This window comes from Anolis sagrei, chromosome 3 (assembly GCF_037176765.1).
Source record: "Anolis sagrei isolate rAnoSag1 chromosome 3, rAnoSag1.mat, whole genome shotgun sequence".
Taxonomy (NCBI): Eukaryota; Metazoa; Chordata; class Lepidosauria; order Squamata; family Dactyloidae; genus Anolis; species Anolis sagrei.
The window spans coordinates 31,680,962-31,702,989 of NC_090023.1; the positions used below are offsets into that span (position 1 = coordinate 31,680,962).

General features: G+C 38.7%; 1 protein-coding gene across 1 annotated transcript in view; it reads right to left on the bottom strand.

Annotated features, from left to right (window-relative positions):
• Positions 1 to 22,028, bottom strand: part of FLT1 (fms related receptor tyrosine kinase 1) — a 140,400-nt gene that overhangs the window by 79,417 nt on the left and 38,955 nt on the right. The window contains exons 5-10 of the mRNA XM_060770885.2: positions 17,994 to 18,156; positions 17,766 to 17,902; positions 14,244 to 14,418; positions 12,894 to 13,011; positions 7,836 to 8,005; positions 7,358 to 7,514 (exon numbers count right to left, since the gene is read on the bottom strand). Coding sequence (XP_060626868.2) covers positions 7,358 to 7,514; positions 7,836 to 8,005; positions 12,894 to 13,011; positions 14,244 to 14,418; positions 17,766 to 17,902; positions 17,994 to 18,156 — 920 coding nt within the window. The remainder of the gene's footprint in view (positions 1 to 7,357; positions 7,515 to 7,835; positions 8,006 to 12,893; positions 13,012 to 14,243; positions 14,419 to 17,765; positions 17,903 to 17,993; positions 18,157 to 22,028) is intronic.

Genomic DNA, 22,028 nt, shown 5'->3' on the forward strand with positions numbered 1-22,028 from the left:
TGTGCATAACAAAATATTCTGAAATTTGCTAGGCTAATGGTGTTAAATGTGTTCTATCATCGTAGCATGTTTCACCCTAATAGCTGTAAAACCAAGGGAGAAAGGACCCCTTGAAGTTTCTCTACTTTTGCAATTACTATTACGAAAAAGTAACAAATTTTTGTTACTCTCATTAAAGTAACAAAATTTTAGAAACACTGTAGAAATGCAACACCAGGGATCCCCAGTTTTGTAATGACTTTTAAAGCATTTTTTTAAATTGATCGCTCATGCCAAGCTGACACAAGGATTTCATGGTGTCATTTCATAGCTATTCCCCAGCGGGCAGGGCATAGCAGATGGTTTCTCCAATTCCTGGATCCAGTGCCTTGTACCTGGCCAGTGTAGGTACAGTTTAAAAAGTATTGGCTTTATTTACTCAACTGCTGTGTGTTGCTTCTCTGAACACCAACTCCGTTCTAAGGCTAGGCTTGGAAAACAAAAAACTGCTGAATTTCTTCGATTCTATGATGCCAGTGCTTGTAAAATGTACAATAATTTCAGCACCATCAACAGAAAAACAGCTTTATTTATATATAGAAAAAACACCCACAGTTCTAAGACACACCACATTTTTGAGATGTTCATATAGGAAGAAAAGTGACTCTTAGAATTTAAGAAATGCAGTATGTTCCTAGTGATAAGTGAATATCTCTAATTGTTCTGCCTCTTACAGTCCCATCACATGCAGATCAATTCGCAGAGGGGACAGTCAAAGCAAGTGTGACTCACAAATACAAGTGTTTTGCAGTGCCTATACACACACATTTCTATGTGCATGCCATGTATGAATACTTAGGGACACATAAAATATTAAATGGAAACATGTTTGGGAAGCAAACAATCACTTTTGGAAACCAGAAGTTATGAATGCTAATTTAGATTTCCACGGATATCTCAAGGAAGGGGAAGGAGCGGTCAGAGCTATAAATCTGACACTCCAGGACTCAAGGGCACTTGCTATGTGCAGTTCTTCACTTCTGATTTTTCCAATACACAAAAGGCAAAGGTGCAATGCTTTGGTCTTATAAATCTGCATGGGCATTTTACATACCACTAACCCCATAAAGGTTGGATGCACCTAGGATAAATGGTGGAAATCTCTTCAAATAGAATCTGGGGCAGAGGGGGAGATGGGAAAAGAAAAGAAATCTCGACTCATAAGGATACATCAAGCTCTTAAGGAAGTTAGACTGTGCCATGTTTGAAGATGCAAAGATAATCACTATGCTGGGAACCGTCTTATAGAGAGGAGGAAGCCAAACAACAAGAGGAAAGCAGCGTATGCTCCTAATTTCGCACAGGAAGCCTTCAGCACCTCCTGCCTCCGTGAGATAAGAAAACTCCCATGGCCTATTCTGGACAAGGCCACTGTTATCACCCTTAGCTTCACACTGTCCTCTCGCTACTCCACAGCTTGCTCCCTTAATGAGATCTTGCCTCCATTTGCTTGAAGCTTGCCAAGCATAATAGTATGATATATTTATAACTATCGACAGGGAAGTTTTCCAGGCTCAGAGTTTACTACATGTCACCTCAATGTTTGTAGATTGAAAGTACAAACTATCTTATTGATAGCAATGAGCACTCTTTTTATTAGAACTAAGCCAAAGATTAGTATTATTGAATAAGTCTAGATGACAGGTAAAAATGCTGCCCTGACCATGGATTGGCATCATATGTCACATATTTTTACGGCATTTGTTTCAAGTTTTAAAAAATTAGGGAAAGTTTGGCTCTACTGAATGGTATGAGCTCATTCATTCTTAGACAATTGCTACTATTCTCTGCGAATTCAAGACACACATATTATCTTAATACAAGATTTCTAATATACTTCAAAAGAGGAGGATTTTTTTTAAAAAAAATCTCAACAAGAATAGTCTATGCAAAAGTTTGGAAAATGGACATTATACCAACAAAGGAACTCTGGATAGAAAAAATTATAGAGATTAAAGATATGGACGGATTGACATTTTTATTAAAGAAAAATACCAGCAAAAGCATGAAAATGACAGACTGGTCAATTTTGGAAGAATATATAAAGATTTAAAGGTAATATAAGATAAGAAATAAAATAAAAACAAATAAAGACAAATTTGGGAAAGAAACACTGACGGATAATAAAAATTAATAGAGATGCGCGTAAGGAAGAAGAACGGAAGCCACAACAAACTTCCCCTTCCTTCCCTTTTTTGCCCCCCTTTTCTTTTTTCCTTCTTATATCTTTTTTTTATTCTTTGAAATTTCCTACTTTTCTTTGATTATATTATTCCCCCTCTTTCAATATTTCATCTATGTTTTGAATATTTAGTCAATTTGCAATAAATATCATTAAAATGCAATACACAACATAGTTTCTGGGTTTAATTCAAGGTGCAGGTGATTACCTAAAAAGCCCTATATACTTTAGGTCCAACCTATCTTCGTGACTGCATCTCTTTCTACAAACCAGTGCGGGTTCTGTGATCAATAGGGGAGGCCCTTCTCTTACTCCCACTATCACCTCAAGCACCGTTGGTGGGAACGAGGGAGAGGGCCTTTTCTGTGGTGGCCCCCCAGCTCTGGAATACCCAAAAGAGATTAGATTAGCCCCATCTTTCAATCCTTCTGTTCCAACATGAAAACATGGATGTTCAGACAGGCCTTTGACCTGAGTAGGCTGAATGGGGCCATATGAAGCTGCCACTTGGTACGTGGTAAATTGACGACAGTTAGGTTTATCTACTGTTGTTTAAAATTGTATTGTTTTGTTTTTATGCTACCTGTGTTGATGAGGGTTGTTGTTTTGATTTTATGTGACTTGTTTTATACTTTTGTACTGTTTATACCTGTTGTATGTTACATATGTACTCTGGAGTGCCTTGTGAGCAACCCTGAGTTCCTTCGATGATGATGATGATGATGATGGTGATATTATTATTATATTACTTGTTTGAATAATTTCAGTGTGTGTGTTTCAAGTCACCTATCGACTTGAAGCAACCACATAAATTTCATGTTTTCATAGGTAAGGAATATCCAGAAGAGATTTTCCCTTACCTCCATCTGAAATACAGTCTGCTGTACCTGCTATTACTTGGTGGTCTCGCATCCAAGCATTAACTAGTGCCAACCTCCACTTAGCTTCCAATATCAGTAGGCTCTGATGTCTTTATAGTATCTAGGCCCTTAATTTCAGCTATACTGCCAACATGTTTTCTCAGTATATATTTGCAGTGTATACTATGTGAAGATAATGTGTAGGTCTCTTCCGTAGTTCACATTCAGTAATTAAAAAATATGTGAAAGATTAGCATGCAAAACACAGGGATAAGAACATCTAGTTGGCAAACCAATTGTTAGAGTACTAGTGGAATTCATTAAGAAAGTTAAGTTTTAAATATATATAGAGTAAAAGAAAAATGAGCTACAATGTAAGGTAAAGAGACTTCTTATCATTGAATTTTCTTTGTACAGTTCCATTAAGCACATTTCTAAACCTCTTTTTCCCCCAAACCTGGGACCCTTCCATACTACACAATTACAGAACTATGATTTCACTTTAAATGTCATCTTATGCATTCTCAGGATTTGCAGTTGTTTAGAATTCTTGACCAGTGAGCTCTAGCGACTCATCAAACTACAAACTCCAGGCCTCCACAGAATGCAGTCATGGAAGCTAAATTGGAATTATACCGCTACAACTGTGTCATTGGAAGAGCCATTTGGCCTAACATAAACTCATAAGGTCTTTCAAACAAAATTGCACTCCTGGATCCCCCCAGATTTCTTCATTTGAGCTATCTAACTTAGACTGGGAAAGTAATTTTCTTCTTAAGCAAAATCAAAAGCCTTTGACAATAGAGTGAAAATCATCAAAAGAGCTACCGGTTCATTCTAGTCTGCTTTCTGTCCACCTTGACTCCAAACAGCACACAGCACAGAATATTGCCCACACACATACACATCAATAGACACATAATTCATGGCAGAAATAAACAAAATATTGAGTGTTTAATGTAGACTACAGTGCTAGCCCCATTGAAACCTAGGTCCCCTTGAACTTAGTAGGAATTGTTTCTGAATAGACATATATGAGATCAGAATTCAACTTCGCTTTTATTCATGTCCTGTACAATTACCGGTAGTTAAAGGAATCGATATTATGGATGCACATAGCTAGCCAGTCCATCGCTCGTCAGATTCAAAGCTGCAGAATTATGCAAAAATGACAACTTTTCTCAGATGTCTACTTGTATAAGTAACGTAATCTTAGCAGAAGGCTCTGGGGAATATTTCTAAGAGCAGAGCAATCTGGAATCACTTCTCATCCAAATATCGGCTGCTATCTTCTTTGGGATCTCTTCACATCTTGTGTAACTAGACTTTTGTGAGCAGTTATATATTAGTCCCTAGAATCAGTGCTAACACATTGCAGCACTGGTAAACAATGAGAACAAGTTGCTTTGGCAAAGATCCAACAAAGTGCTGCTCATTTTTTTTCACTCCACCAAGGATATTGCAAGCAACCTCTCTAAGCTCATTATAGCTGTTATGGCCCTTCGCTTCCTGAGGTTGTGACCTAATGTTTCTCACACAATGAGGTTACATTGTCCTAACTGATTATTCAACACCCCTTTGCTTGTGCTCTAATGGATTTTGCCATGCCAACAGCTTTCTGCAGTTTCCAAGGGCTTGTCTACACAGGATGAATAGCCCACATTGACCGTGAAATCACTCCAGGCTGTCTTAATAACATCCAGGGATGTCTGATCCTTATTGCAAGGTAAACTGGTCTTATTCGGTTTAGCCCCTGCATTAAGGAAAGTCAGGGAAAGGAATGGATCCGTTCTGTGCTACTGGATCTCATCAAATTGATAAGGTCCCATGTTCCGATTTCCCAGCGTCTGTGGTGAATTAACAGGGCAGTGGAACAATCTTGGTGCCCCTCCCGGCTGACAGCAACACGTCCCCATCACATGTCCTAGAATGCTACCCCAGTTGAGCAACGGAGCTCTGCTGGAAGTGAGGCTACATCATGTCATGGGCATGTGGGGTTCAGTTGCTTAACTGGGGCAGCAGCATCCTAGGACACTAAGAATTTTTTCATATGGTGAGGTCCACTGTCACTACTATCCTTGGGCACATTCCTCCCAAAGAAGGTCTGGCCATCTTGAATGCCCCATTCTGACATTAGAAGAGGTGACAGCACAACCAAGGAGAAGGAAAGGGGAATATGAAGGATAATACACTCAACTCCAATATTTGATACTGAATTAAAAAAAACCACCCACAGAAGCTGTTGAATCTTATTTCAAGTCTAGCAATGAAACAATCATCCATCACTACCTCCCTTTATACTGCCTTCAGGTGATCTTGTGGGTTGAGTTGGGTTTTAATAACTACTTGTATGTGCTTTTTAGCCTAGATTTTAAAATTTGTTGAAGTTTGAAGCATATAACCACTTGGGTTTGACATGGATGTGCAGGACTGGGTCCCCAGTTATGATCTGGTCATTGACCATAATAAAGTTTACTTACAGTCATCCATCAAGCATAGCACCCATAGTCCTGTCCTGTGACACTCAGTGCTGCCCTCCCAAATATGTTGCCTGTGACTGCTGTCTCATGATTCCCAATGGAATCTTGGCAACTGTGGACAAGAAGAATAACTATAGGAAGCTAAGTTCATCTCCCTGTTAAAGTATTCTACTCCCATAGATATGGTAATTGTTTTGGATTGAAAATATTGGCAAGCAACCACTAGCAGCCAAAGGCCTAAGAGTATGCTTTTACCTCTTGCTCCCAAGAAAAAGATAATGAAGACTAACATGTCCTCACTGATAGGCCAGAGAAGGAATTTCTGCTCCAATACTTGTTTTCCTCATCTTTGAAGATTAATTTATCTGTTTCTAGGACAAAGATGAGCACCAAACCCATCTCAATCATTCCTGCATTCCATGAACTATTGATCTTGAACAGGACTATCAACAATACGTCAACCAGGGTCAAATTTAATCACCCAACTATATAGCTTGCAAATGTTATTGTTTAAAGTAACACAAACTCCAACAGTTTGCTGAAACTAGAGTATGCCTATTATTTTATTGTCTCATTTTTGTTTAAGAATCATTACATCTACAAATGTAATGTGGTAATCAGCAAGCTTTCTTTACAAAATAATGTAAATGAGTCTCCTTCTTTGGAGGCTTTTAAGGAGAGGCTGGATGGCCATCTGTCAGGGGTGCTTTGAATGCGATTTTCCTGCTTCTTGGCAGGAGGTTGGACTGGCTGACCCATGAGGTCTCTTCCAACTCAATGATTCTATAATGTTATGATTATGAAGAAGATAACGTGTCAACTCTATGGCAGAGTCAACTTTTATAGCTTTCATAGAATCACAGAGTTGGAAAAGACCTTGTGGGCCATCCAGTCCAACCCCCTGCCAAGAAGCAGGAAAATCGCATTCAAAGCACCCTGACAGATGGCTTAAAAGCCTCCAAAGAAGGAGCCTCCACCACACTCTGGGGCAGAGACTTCCACTGCTAAACAGTTCTCACAGTCAGGAAGTTCTTCCTAATGTTCAGGTGGGATCTCCTTTCCTGTAGTTTGAAGACATTGTTCCACGTCCTAGTCTCCAGGGCAGCAGAAAACAAGCTTGCTTCCTCCTCCCTATGACTTCCCACACATATACATGGCTATCATGTCCCCTCTCAGCCTTCTCTTCTGCAGGCTAAACATGCCCAGCTCTTTAAGCCACTCTTCATAGGGCTTGTTCTCCAGATTCTTGATCATTTTAGTTGCCCTCCTCTGGACACATTCCAGCTTGTCAACATCTCCAATTGTGGTGCCCAGAATTGGACACAGAATACCAGATTTCTTAAGAAATAAGGTTGGGATGAGTTAACAAAATATCATGGAGGATATCTGGCTGAAGGATTCTCAGAGTTACTTCTTTCAAGCTCTGAAGTAATATGAGAAAACAGGAGCTTTTATTTTTTCACATCGGAAGTAAATGTGGGTAAGGAGTAGAAGTGTTTTTATGCTTTCCCATTCCAATAGTAAGGGAGAGGACGGTGATGGTGCCTTCACATCTCATAACATCACCTTCATCAGGCGTGATGGCCAAACCACGTGTGCTCTTTCCTTAAAAACTCTGCATTTCAAACCAGCACTGATGGCAGTGTAATTACTTTGACGTTTGGTGTGTATCTTGCATCAATCACGCATTTTATAACTTGAGTTACCAATCTTATGAACAAGGTTGTTGGTTTATTAAAATGACAACTAAGGTAGTCAGTGGAAGATACTAAAAGTAAATAATTAATGTGATCTACCTTGCCAAGGAGTGATTCTGTTGACAGGGATGCCAGATCCACTGGAGTGTAGGTTGAGGAATACCATAAACAATGCATGTTAGAATTTGCTCACTTCCCAGTTTATAGAGATTAGGGCCAGATATTGATGAGACCTTTTCATAAATCTGAGGTTTCACTGTGAAACAAAGCAACAAAAATGCAACAAAAGGTCAAGCAATTTAAATTTGCTCTCAACATAAAAAATAAGATCCTTCTTTTTTATGGACACATTTGCAAAACAAAGTGATTCCAAGCTAGGAGTGACCATTCCTAGTGTATTCAATGTTCAGAAGTAAGTTTCAGAAAAGTCAAGGAGATTTATGCCAGGAAAAAGTATATGGGATTGCAGCCTGAACCAGTAATTTGCTGTCCCTATAAAGAGCCTTGATAAGGCCTAGAAGTCTTTTCAATGTCTTATTCAGCTGAACCAGCAATGTCAACTACACAGATAACTCACCATTTATTCTTAGTGTGACTGTTAGGTTTTTATGCAAATTCCATGGCGACGTGTTCAGCAATATAGTGTAGTTTCCTGCATCTTCTTCAGAAACATGTTTTATGGTGAGTGAATAGCCTTTAATTTTATACCGAGCACACATTTCAGCAGCAGGAAGCCCATCTTTCAACCTATTAAAAGACAACCAGATTTGTAATTGTCTACAGTTTCACTATTGATCTTACTTTTCTACTTTGGTAATCTAAAGTATTAACCAAAGACATTCTATATCTGGTGAGCAAATTGTGTCCTGGTGCTATAACATACTGGGTGTCCCCCAGAATGTATGCTCCCTTAACAATTTATAAGGGAGCATACATTTTTTCACACTCACACACACCAAAAGTGCAGCCATAAAGATTACAATACTGACGTCTGTCACAAAAGAGAAAATTAAATGAGGGCTGCAATGATGTGTTTTGCCAATGCAAGCAGTCCACCGTTGTGCAGGGACAGAAATTTAAACACCTTACATAAAATTGTAATTTAAAATGAAATTTGTAACTCTGATTAAATCATTATTATAACATTCATTCTTCAATATAAATGCATTTATTTAGCCTTCATAGCTACCATTAGCATAAATTTTGGGGGAAACGACCTGTATATAATAAACCAACTAACATTCACTGGATGTTGACTGTGTCAAGGGATCTATCACACTAGGATTTAACTATATGCTATGGGGAATCTGTATTTGGGAATCATTATCCCCAGCAGTAATAAAGAAATGTGATGTGTCCACTGTTGCATTCTGTGTCTCAGTGACAACAACTAGCATGACTTCCATGTCAATGCAGTAGTTATTCCAATCCAAGTTTTAATCCATATTTTAAAGGAATGATCAAAGGTGCTAAATTTGTATTGGTGACAGTTTTCAGGACCGAGGATAGCTTCGTTAATGTTAAGACTAAACTCAGAGCATGTCTCACTAACATGAAAATTTCCAACTGCTAATGGCACCTAATGAATTTGTCCTAGACAGGCCTGCAGTGACTTCAGTAGAAACATAAAGTTGGAAGACACCTCAAGGGCCATCCAGTCAAATCCCCTGACATGCAGAAATACACAACCAAAAAGGAATACACAATCACAATCCAAATTACAGAGGACAGGCGTATTTGAAAATCTGTGTCCAGTTCAAGTCTAACTCAAAGGTAGAAAACCACAAAAGGGGAGCAACTCTTGAAATGTCCACCAACAATTGATGCCTTGAGGCAGACTAAGTTATGATTTGTGCAAGATTTCTATTTATATCATATATGAAAACATATGGTTTAAATTACAATATGTTTTAAAATTTGCTTGTGCTTGTTAGCACATATAATTTTCCTGTGAATATACGCCCCCTTTTTAAAGGAAATGCAATCAATAGTAATTGTAGCAGTAGGAAGGAAGTGGTATATATGGTGGTGGGGAAGGATGTTGGTCGATTGAAGATACATGTCCCCCAAAATATGTGTCATTTTAATGCTTTAAGACAAAGCTATGCAGTAGAATTATGGGAAGTATAGTGATGCACATGGAGAGACTTGAGGAAATCTGACTAATCTGTTACAGTAGCCAGTCTTTTATTAAAGGTATACCCATTTCTATAACCTTTCTTTTTGTATTCTGTGCTTACCTAAAATGTAATCTAGAACATATGAGAAGATGACTAACCCATTGAATAAAAATAAGTATATGTTAATTTTAGTGTGTGTACATGTAGAATCATAGAATAACAGAGTTGGAAGAGACCACATGGGGCATCTAGTCCAACCCTCTGCCATGCAGGAAAAGCACAATCAAAGTTCCCACAATGTACTGAGAAGCTGGGTGCAATCACTTATTCCTGCACTACATATTATTTTAGTGGCAAATGCAAACATAAATCCACTCTATGCTTTAATACACTTTTGTTGGTTGTGCAGAGGTTGGTATTCCCTTCTTCCTTCCACAACATTCAAAGGATTCTCTGCCACCTGAAATCACTGTTTTTCTGCAATAGGTGTAATCCCTGACCCTGGTATTTTTGTTGTGGGAAAGGGTCCAGCTAGATGCAGATCAATGACATCATCTCATGAAACCTCTGGAAGACTACAGTAGATTTTGGTCTGCATCTAGGAATGGGAACTCCGCCATAAGGCTTTCCAATCTCCTTCTTTACTCTTCATCAGCTATGGAATGGGCATGGAGAGAGGGGTATGCATTACTACAAAGCAATGAATCCTGTGGATAGTGATGGAGAGCATGCCGAACCCTCAAGACAAACTTGACAATGAAGGGTCTCCGCCACTTTAAATGACAAACCAGATAATGTAACTGCTAATCTATACAATGTGAACAGATGCTAAAAGGACCAAAATTAAAATTCAAGTAATAATTAAGTAAAAAATAAACTACTTTACAACTCTATATGTAGTGATCAGCCCATGATTTCAAACAGTACAACACTAATATCTTTTCGAAAAATACACACTGTTTCATTACCTCCATCTGACAAAATGTGACTTTACTGGGTATTTCCTAGGTTCTCCAGTGCAACTATATGATATGCTTACACTGGAAGTTAGCCATAGACTCACACTAGAGGACCTAGTGCCTTCTAGGCAGTTGTTTGTTCAGTAGGGTTCACTATTATCCATGCTTTCACCAACCATGGTAAATCCAGGAATGTATCCACTACGAATATGGAGGTTGTATTGTATTGGTTATTTATTTATTTATTTATTTACTCTATTCATATCCTGCCTTTCTCTACCCCAAAGGAGACTCAAGGTGGCTTTACTCAAGGTGGCATTTTTTTCTATGTTATCTATTACTTATATTAATATTTTATTCTAATAATATTAATGTAATGGATTGTCTTTTCATGTAAAGTGTTATGTGCTTTGGCCTGTTTATTGGAGGGAGTTTTCTGTGTAAATTATGCCATAGCCAGTTACAGTTTTTAGTAAGAAAACATGGCTTGTATCAGTTTGTGAGCTAGTAGCATAATGAAGTGGTCTAAGTCTTGGACTCCATGGACTAGGGCTCAGCCACAGAAATCCATTGGGTGACCTTAGGTCAGTCACACACCCTAAGCCTCAGAGGAAGACAAAAACAAAATGCCCTCTGAACTAAACTGTGATAGTTTTGCCTTAGGGTTGCCATAGGTCAGACATGACTTGAAGGCTCACGGCAACAATGTTGGCTTACTTTCCCCTATCCTTACACACACACACACCACTTATAAATTCAGTATAGCAGAGAGTTTGAAATCAAAAGTCAGGAGCATGAATTACGTCTGACACAGATACTGTGAAACTAGCACCGCAGGGGCGCTGCAGCAAATTGTTCTCCTACTCGGTCTTACTGCACAGTTGTTGTTGGGAACAGCTCAGCATTCAACAGAATTTATCCATATTCCCTGCCATTTGCAATTATGTAAACAAAAACAAGGAGTAAAACAAGATCAAAACTGATAACATTGTCCCATAAGAAAGCAATACTAAAGACTCCTTTGCAAGGCTTCTTGATGCAGTGTACCGGAGCCAAGCAAATCTTGGCTACTAGAAGTTGTATCAAACAAGTTCTAGAAAGAAACAATGGGTCACCCAAAAGATAAACATGTCATCTCCTAGGGTCAAACCAGACGTGACATTACACACGTCTTGATCTGAAACAGTAACAAGTAGCAATTGGGAGGGGGGGGGCTCATATCCTGATTGGGAACGTGGCAAAGAGGAGCAACGTAGCTCTTTCCCTCTGAGATTTATTTCCACCAGCAAATGGCATCTCTATTTGTTGTCAAAAATTACATATTGGAGAATGGTTCTACCCTGTTAGGGGTCATCCCTTAGAGAGGAACACATATCCCTTGAATGTTTCCAGCTTCCGTTGTGAAAAAACAACAGACTTGCATTTAAACTTGCAATGGCAGATGATGAAATTTGAACATTTGGGCATCTTTCTACTTTACATTATAAATTTCTGCACAGTACTCCACTTAAGGGATCCCCTGGTGATGCAGTGGGTTAAAGCACTAAAGCTGCTGAACTTGCTGACCAAAAGGGAGTGATGTGAGCTCCCACTGTTAGCCCCAGCTTCTGCCAACCTAGCAGTTTGAAAACATGCAAATGTGAGTAGATCAATAGGTACCACTCTGGCAGAAAGGTAACGGCACTCCACATGACCTTGGAGGTGTATCCGGAAAACACTGGCTCTTCAGCTTAGAAATGGAGATGAGCACCAACCCCCAGAGTTGAGTACAACTGGACTTAATGTCAGGGGAAAACCTTTACCTACTCCAATTAAAGACGAAAGCCTTACAAATTTTCTTTTGTTTTCATTAACAGAATTTGGGATAATAAGGCTAGCAAGTGACTATAATGACTATCAACTATTTCCAGGATCAGAGGCAGCATACGTTTGGGGAACGATATCCAAAGAAGCGTAGTTTTCACAATGGTTGGCTACTGCAACAAGCAGGATACTGAAGCAGAAAGGGCTTTGGATTGATTCTACAGGGTTATTCTTATACTTTCCTCATGAAATTCACAATGTCTATTATGGACTCTCCAATTTAGCCAAATAACTGCCCACTTTAGTCTCATAAAGGGGCTGCCCTGAATTCTAAACATTCTTCTGGGGTCTAAAATCCCTGTATTAATGCACAGACTTCCCTTAGGAAAAGACTCAGGCACTGTTTCAACGGCCTTTTGGCAATGTCTGCTTTCTCCTTGGAAATATTCCAGCAGCATTGCACTTTAAGCCTCCAAAGTAGGATTTTAAAAGTAGGAATGAGATATCTACATGTAACATGGGAGTGAGAGCTTGAAAGATTCATGGGGTGTCTCTAGATCAGAATCTTAAGCATATATATCATTGTGCCATAGAATATATTGACCATGTAAAACAAAATTGCACTGAAATAAGCACAGCTGTATCCTACAAGTGTGAAGCATATTAGATAAGTTGGTTCCAAATTAATTTCAGCATATTCAATAATATATATAAGTGGCTTCTTTCTGTATACAGAAGTAACTGTAATCCTACCATATAACCTCTGGTGTAGGAAATGCTTTCACTTTGATAGAAAGTCGATAGGACTTCTTGCCAGATAGAACTTCCAGCATGTTTTTTCTTCGAGGTTTCACAGTGATGAATGCTTTATCTTAAAAAATGAAGAAAGGAATAATATATTTGAGAACGTGGTTCTGGACAGGGAAATGTATAAAAAAAAATTCATTGGACATGGGACACCTGACATTATGGAACACCTGACACAACTCCCCATCATTCCCAGACAACGGGCAAATGTTTATCATTCAGCCTACGGTAGAATGTAATCACTTATATATGACTGTCCTGAATGAATATGTTATCTATCAAAAAATAATTGCTAGTAGTGGCATCTTTTAAAAGAAAGAGAGCCAGTTTGGCTTCATTATTGTTTTCTTCTTTTACCCCCTGGTGGTTCAGTGGATTAAACCACTGATCTGCTGAACTTGCTGACCAAAAGGTTGGCAGTTCAAATCCAAGGAGTGAAGTGAGCTTCCGCTGTTAGCCTCAGCTTCTGCCAACCTAGCAGTTCGGAAACATGCAAATGTGACTAGATCAATAGGTACTGCTTCTGTGGGGTAACAGTGCTCCATTCAATCTTGCTGGCAACATGACATTGGAGGTGTCTACAGACAACATGGGCTCTTCGACTTAGAAATGGAGATGAGCACCACACCCCAGAGTCGAACACGACTTAATGTCAGGGGAAACTTTACCTTTACTTTAAAAAACTATGGCTTTGGGGAAAAGCTTCAGTGAGTGAGGAAATGATATGCCTGCTATTTCTTACCGTTGGGGCAAAAAAATCATGAATTTAACCTATCGATGCAGAATTTGAACCATTTCCATTTCATGTTGGTTTTATTGGTTTTCCTTTTCAATTTGTTCCACCTCCCACTTAATTTTTTAAAACATACACACACACCTGATCTTGCAAACTAAAAATTCTTTTTGAGTGTTATGCGGCTTTCAGGCTCTATGGCCATGTTCCAATAGCATTTTTCTGCAGAAGATGCCAGCCACAGATGCAGGTGAAACATTGGGAGAAAATGCTGCTAGAACACAGCCATACAGCCCAGAAACCACACAACACCCTAGTGATTCTGGCTGTGAAAGCCTTCGATGCTGCATTTAATACATGTTAGGAGCCCCTGGTGGTGCAATGGGTTACACTCTTGTGCCAGCAGGACTGCTGACCAAAAGGTTAGCAGTTCAAATCAGGGAAGAGCATGGATGAGCTCCTTTGTCAGCTCCGGATACCCATGCGGGGACATGAGAGGTAAAGAAATACTGCTCTAATGGGATACAAGAATCAGATATTTTGTGCATATAAACATTTCTTACCATAAATATGAACAGTTGTATTCACTGATTTCAGAGATGGGCCGCTTTTTACATTGCAAGTGTATTGTCCTTTATCAATATCACGGACTTTATCAATAACCAGAATACTATAGAACAAGTTGGGTTCATCACTCCTTTGTACAATACTTTTGGCAATCATGCCTCTTTTGCTTGCCTAAAGAAGAGAAAGAAATGTACCCCAATGAAAAGCAATTTGCATTGGAATGTGAATGCATGTATATATTTATGTTCTGACACCATCTTGTTCAGTATTAAACAACCCATTTGCAACAAGTGATATTCAAAAGAAAGATGGAACTGCCTCACTTTTAGGACTTCTAGGTTGGGAATACCCTGGATCCCTAAGATTTCAAGGCCACAAATGGAAACGTAAGGAATATGGCTAGTGACGTCATAGTGTAGACTCCTGCAATGTCAATATGCATGGTAAGAGAGGTGGGAATCTGGTACACATTACCAGAGACCAGCTGCCCGAAAAAGCCCAACTATGTCACTTATACTTTAGTTTTTGAGGCATAGCAGCCACAAATCCCATATTTTTTTGATCCAGTGTGAGGAGAGCAGACATTAGCTGTAGTGACAACAGACTGATGCTGAAGCGGTTTGGTATGCAGAAAAATCACCTCAAATTATAAACCAAAACCCATCTCTCTGCTGCTTGCTTGTCCTCTACCTCTCAGCTTGGTATGCATAGGATAGATAGACAGATAGACAGATAGACAGACAGACAGACAGACAGATAGATGGCTGGGATTTAATGGTGCAGGACCTCCACAACATAAATAATACATTAAGTGCAATTCAATAAAACACATAAAATGGAATAAATAATAACACATCAAATAGATATAAAACACAAACTGCATTGCTATACAATGTATGAACTTTTAAAATTACAGATTATATAGTATAAATAAAAATAACGTGACAAAGTGAAGTGTCCGAACGTATCTCCCCCCAGAGATTAAGATCACCCGGGGAGGCCCTGCTTTCATTCCTGCGTTCTTTGCAAGTGTGACTGGTGGGGACAAGGGGCAGGGTCTTCTCAGTGGTGGTCCCTCAGCTATGGAACTCCCTCCCCAGTTACATTAGATCAGCCCACTTGCTCCTAGCCTTCAGAAGGAAAGCAAAAACTTGGCTTTGGGATCACGGTTTGGGAGAATAGTACAGTGCAATAACAGATTTGAAATATGTGCAATGACTATGGAACGTCTTTAGACTATGATTATGGATGGAGTGATTTATATTGAATGTAACATTGTAAAATGTTTTAAGTGATTAATATATATTAATTTTAATTTAATTTTAATGTCATTGGAATTGTATATGTTTTAAGACCTATATGTAAACTGCCTTAAGTCCCCTTCGGGGTAAAAAAGGTGGGATATAAATAGGGTAAATCAATAAATAATAAATAAATGTATTCTAAAACTCTACCATTGTTAGACATTTCTAACATTTTATAATTATCCTAAAGATACCAGATCCCTCTTGATCTTAGAGACTATGGAGGGTAAGCAGTGATTATTACTTGGGTGGGAGACTGTCAATAAATGCAAGGTGTTGTGGGCTATAATTCAAAGGAAGAAAGTGGCAAAACCACTTCTGAATATTCCTTGCCTAGTATTCATGTGGTCACCATAAGCTGACATGAGCCTTAAAGGCACATACACACAAAACACATTATTCAGGATGAGAAAAGAAAATCTCAGAATGTTACATTTGTGTTTTCTCATTATACTTGTGTTCATTTGTTTTTTTTAATTCATGCATGTTGATATACATGATGTTTTACAGAGAATGAGATGATACATTTCATCTCCCAAAGGCCTTTAATCTAGAAACAGACAATAGAGGAAAGGGAAGGAAATGGAAATTGGAGTAACCACATAAAAGACGAAGCTGGGAAATTTATTTTTAGACTATAGTGGCCATGCTGATTGGGAAATTCCACAAGTCATGATCTAAAATCATAAATTGCTCTCTTGAGGAATGTGAGATTCTTGCAGTTAAATGTGCCTAGCATATGCGGACCTGGGAAATGTAGGCATATCAGTAGATGACATATAGTGAGTAGCTATAATGCAGTTAAATGTGTCTAGTGTATGTGGACCTGGGGAAAAATAATCAAATCAGTATATGATGTTTAGTGAGTGGCCATAATGCAGTTAAATGTGCCTAGCATATGCAGATCTGGGAAAAAGTAAGTGTATCAGTATATGATGTATAGTGAGTGGCCATAATGCAGTTAAATGTGCCTAGCATATGCAGATCTGGGAAAAAGTAAGTGTATCAGTATATGATGTATAGTGAGTGGCTATAATGCAGTTAAATGTGTCTAGCGTATGTGGGCCTGGGAAAAAAATAACCATATCAATATATGAGGTACAGCAAGTGACTATAATGCAGTTAAATGTGCCTAGCATATGAGGACCTGGGAAAAAGTAAGCGTATCAATATATAACGTATAACGAGTTGCTATAATGCAGTTAAATTTGCCTAGCGTATGCGGACCTGGGAAAAAGTAAGCACATCAGTATATGACGTATCGTGAGTGACTATAATATAATTAAATGTGCCTAGCGTATGTGGACCTAGGAAAAAGTAAGCATGTCAGTATATGACGTATAGTGAGTGGCTATAACATATGCAATCACTAATAATAAAATTTAGCAAACTTTTAAAAAGATTGGATTTTTCATGAAGGTTTGTAAATCAGTCTTTCTGAAGATACTCCAGACTTCACAAGAAAAGAGATTTTTAAGCTCCTGCTTGCAGCTGGTAAAAGGTAAGTATTGTAAATTTAAAGAAACAGATGAATGTTTCCAGCAAAGCCTGACTGCTACTTCAGGGGAAACTGTGTAATTACAAAAATAAATAATTAAGTCTGAGTTTGCAGTGGGTAATAAAAACCAGCTCCTGATCAAATCTATGAAGTATTTTTTAAACTTATCAGTATGGAATCTGCACACAGCTGCATTGTGTGAAAATATGCTCATTCAATGAAGCAACACTCGGGGGGGGGGGGGTCATTCAAGAGATAAGAATCACCATAATAGGATGCAAAATTTATTTATTTACAATATTTCTATCCTGCCTTTCTCATCCTGAAGGCAACTCAAGGTGGCTTACAAGTTGACAGCAATTTGATGTCATAACAATCCACATTATGCAATTAAAACATTTAAAACAACATGATAAAATCCATATAAAAACTATTAAACCATATAATAGCCAATGTCAATGGACCTCATCTGCTCTAAATTATTCTTAGAAGTAGAATCAATGCAGTTTAACACCAATTTAATTCCTGCAGTTCAATGCTATGGGATCTTCGGATTTTTAGTTTGGTGACACACTAACATTTCTTGTAGCTAACTACAGCTCTCCTGAATCCATAGCATTGAACCATGGCAGTTAAAGTGATGTCAAACTGCATTAACTCTACAGTGTTGATGCACCCTAAACTACTAGTTTTCTAGACAGGAGAACACCACTCACCTCACCAGGATATTTCCATGTGATCTGAACTCTTGTGTTCCAGGCTGCAGTGATCGTGCAGTTAAGGACAAGGTTGTGCCCTTTTAATAACTTGACTGGCCTTGAGGCATTCAAATGGACACTGAGGATTTCATTGGCTGTACATACACCAGGAGAGAAAAACGAATCAGATGAACAATCGCTTTGAATAGCTGAAGCAAATGAGTGGGATAAAGAAACGATACTTACCCTGCCTGAATGTGAGATAATTAGTGCTATAGTCATGCCCATCAACATTTGTTTCGCAGGCGAGAAGGCCTATGAACTTGTATGTTGCATTTGGTATTACAAATCCCTTGGTGCTGTCCCAGACTATTCTCTTCCCATCAGGCATGACGCTTTCTCCTTGATTCTGAAAATGAAAACTACAGATTAATTCTATCCCTTGTCATGTGCCTTTTCTGATTAGGTGCTTCCTCCTCTGCCTTTGTATATTAATACTTATAAGGGAATTTTAGCAAAGTTATTAAGATGGTAATCAATATGCGGTATTGAGCACATGCACTTCTTATTGTTGGAAAGTGCAACTTTCCAAGTCCGCACTAACTGCTTGCAAATGTGTATAATTGCTAATCTATATTGTATGTACATTTTGGTTTGCCAGTTTGACTGTATCTCTTTGGTGTGGGAGGGGCTTCAGACACGGGACTCCATGTGTATTCAGTTTGCATCAGACCTCAATGGAGGTAGATTGCAGTTTGTCTCTTTTCAGACTTCAGTGAGTACAGTTATACAGTTTGGATTATATCTATATGCTAAAAGACATTGGACTGTGGACTAGTATTCTGAATATATACAGGAAGTTTGTTAGTAAACCTGAAATGTTATTTTTAAAGAAAACTACTGGTACTTTGTTTTTGTCTCTTGAGTGCATATTTTAACTAAGAAGTTTCAAGGAAGTGTATATCTTTTGGGCAATTCAACTTCAAAGAAACAACCATCCTCTGCTAACCAAATATATTTTTGCAGTGGCATGTCTTTATCCTTGGCAATTTAAAGACATGATTCTTCAATTTAACAGCTGAGTTACCTGTGTGCCATTACATGAGTGCTTATGAGTATCACTTGTTCAAAGAGTTGACTTCTAACAAGGTCATGCTTTTCTTGACTAGTGGTTTTCAAAAGGCAGTCTCCACATGTTCATGAAGATTCACATTTGCCAAATGGATGTGACATCATTTTAACCTTTTATTTCCAATAGGTTATGGAATTTCCATTACTTATTACATTTTTATCCAGCCTTGTCATGGGAGCACAGATGAGCTTCCACTGTCAGCTCCAGCTCCCCATGCGGGGACATGAGACAAGCCTCCCACAAGGATAGTAAAACATCAAAACATCCGGGCGTCCCCTGAGCAACATCCTTGCAGATGGCCAATTCTCTCACACCAGAAGCAACTTGCAATTTCTCAAGTCGCTCCTTACACAAAAAAACTTTTTAAAAGCTGTCGATGTCACTAATAAACATCACCAAGAGTAAGTGGAATAATAAAATACTGATATCATTAGCATCAAAACAATTTAGAAACACTGTGTGTGTGTGTGTATACACACAGTATTTCTAAATTGTTTTGATGCTAATGATATCAATATTTTTATTATTCACTTATACACACGCACACAAACAGTAATGACATTCTGTTTTTATCAAGTACTCAGTTTCTGGCAGCTTCATTGTGTTGTAACATTATAAAAGTTTAGTTTAAAAATTGACTATTTCAGGTTTTTCCACACTGTCCTTATTCAGAATGACACAGCTGGAATTTCTGCACTCAGTTCCCATATCACTGGCTTCCTGTTGACCAATCTGGTTTAATCGATAGGTTTAGTACTGAAGGGTGGTTCTTTCATCAGCAGACACATCATTATCACGCAACAGTGTTTTTACTTTTTTACTTTTAAGGGTGTTGGGGAAGTCTAATGTTGATAGCAGGTCATTCCAGACAAAAGATAACTCTTCTTTTATGAGGAGCTTGGGATATAAATGCAGTTTCTTATGATAATGAAAGCTAACTTTCCAAGAAAGAAATGCATTTTATCCATGAATATAGTGATACATATGCCAGACATGAAATCATAGTACCAATCCAAAGCCACTAATAAGCAAGTGCAGGTTAGGGTGCCCTGACATTCCAAACTCCAGAACTCTCTTCAGTGACTCCTTACTACTCACAATGATATTAAATGTTATGTGTAAAGGGGAAAATATATTACTCTTTAGTATGCTTCAGTCCAAACAGCCTGAGGCCTGGGGATTTCAAGTTCAGTATTATCTCATGGTCCCTTTCACTGGAAATTTGATAAACTAAACACAGATTCTTAGCATTCACAGTGAAAGGAGGAATCCTCCTGTATTCATTATATAGTCTGAGAATGCCTTACCCAAAAAGCTTGAGACTAGAAGTGTTCTGTATTTTGGTTCTGGAATACTTGTATTTCCATAATGAGATACCCTACAGATGGGACCCAAGTCTAAACACAAAATTCATTTATGGGTCATATATATCTGATATATATAGTTGAAGACTCTGTTTCGTGCACACATGTATACAGGCTTTTAATAATTTATTATTTATGAAACAAAATATACATTGACCCATTAGAAAGCAAAGGTTTCACTGCTTCATCTACCCACATGGACAATCCTCTCTTTTTATGGGGAATGTGCAATCCCAGCCTGTACTACATTCTGTTGGCTATATAGTTATTAGCCTTCCAGTGAGTTATTCCAAATATAAATAGTATTTTGATTATCTATAAATGCAGCTTTCAATAGCATCTGAGAAGAGTCACATTTAGGACATAAATACCTTAAATGCACCAAACAGTGTCTGAGTATTTGTTCCCCAAGGAATCCCTATGAAATTCGTGGGGTTGTCATTAATCAACAGGCAACTTGAAGCACACACAGTCATATTTTGAGAGCCAATGTACTGTAGAGGTTGGCTGTCAGACTAGGATTCTGACAGTGTGGAGGGCCCCCCACACTGCCATATAACCCAGAATCTCAAGGCAGGAAATCCCACAATATCTGCTTTGTACTGGAATATATGGTACTGTGAACTCAGATAGATATTGTGAAGGCCCTTCCACACAGCCCTATACCCCAGAATATCAAGACAGAAAATCCCACAATATCTGCTTTGAACTGGGTCATCTGAGTCCACGCTGCCATATATTCCAGTTCAAACACATAATGTGGGATTTCCTGCCTTGATATTCTGGGTTATATGGATGTGTGGAAGGGCCCTGAGAGACCAGATTTTGAAGCCCCATTCAGCCATAAGAACCAATTGAGTAACTTTCCATAAGTCACACCCTTCCAGGAATGACAAACCTCTTCTGAATAAATCTCACTAAGGGTCCTTCCAGACAGACCCTATATCCCAGGATCTGATTCCAGGTTTTCTGATTTAAACTGGATTATATGGGTCCACACTGCCAGGTAATCTGGGATAAACAGAAAACCTGGAATCAGATCCTGGGATATAGGGCCTGTTTGTAAGGGCCCTAAAAAAAACCCCCTAAACTAAGATTGCATTTGTCAGGCTTGACATAGTCCCAAAGTCATTTCAGCAACTTGGACAGCTCCGCTACAGAATTTGATGCACGGAAGCGCCATCATCACCATCAAAGTCTCAGATGCCACTTTAAATAAAAAGGTCTAGGCAATTTTTCGATTCCACACTCAAAATGGCATAAAGTTTTAGTAAAACACAATGGTTTTGCTCAGCCAAGCTACACTCACTAGAATCTCCAAAAATCAAATTAAATCAAAATCAGAAGCATTGTCACCTCTTCTTTCAGTTTAAACAAGTTATCCATCAATTGGGGTGGGGGTGAAAATCCAGAAGGTTTAAACACATGTGAGCCTGAAGGAGCAAAGCACTGTGCTCTACAGCAATTTTGAGCCATTCGGGGGGGGGGGGGGGCAGAGAGACCCAGCCCTTTTTTGTAGTAGGTCTGGAGACATTGGTGTGCCCGTGTGATATCTCCACTAAGGGGATTTCAGGATTTTCGAAAACCACTTCCACCTCCTCTGAAGTTCCCCACCCTGTCCTAGAGACCTAGAAATCTGTGCAGAACAGACACAGCAAGAGGCAGTTTCACTTTGCATAGATAACAGTGTTCCTGCACCATCACACATTCAGAATTGCAAAAGGAAGGCACTTCCCTTCATTCCATCTGACTTCCTCACACAGAAAAGATGCTTTCCTAGAATAA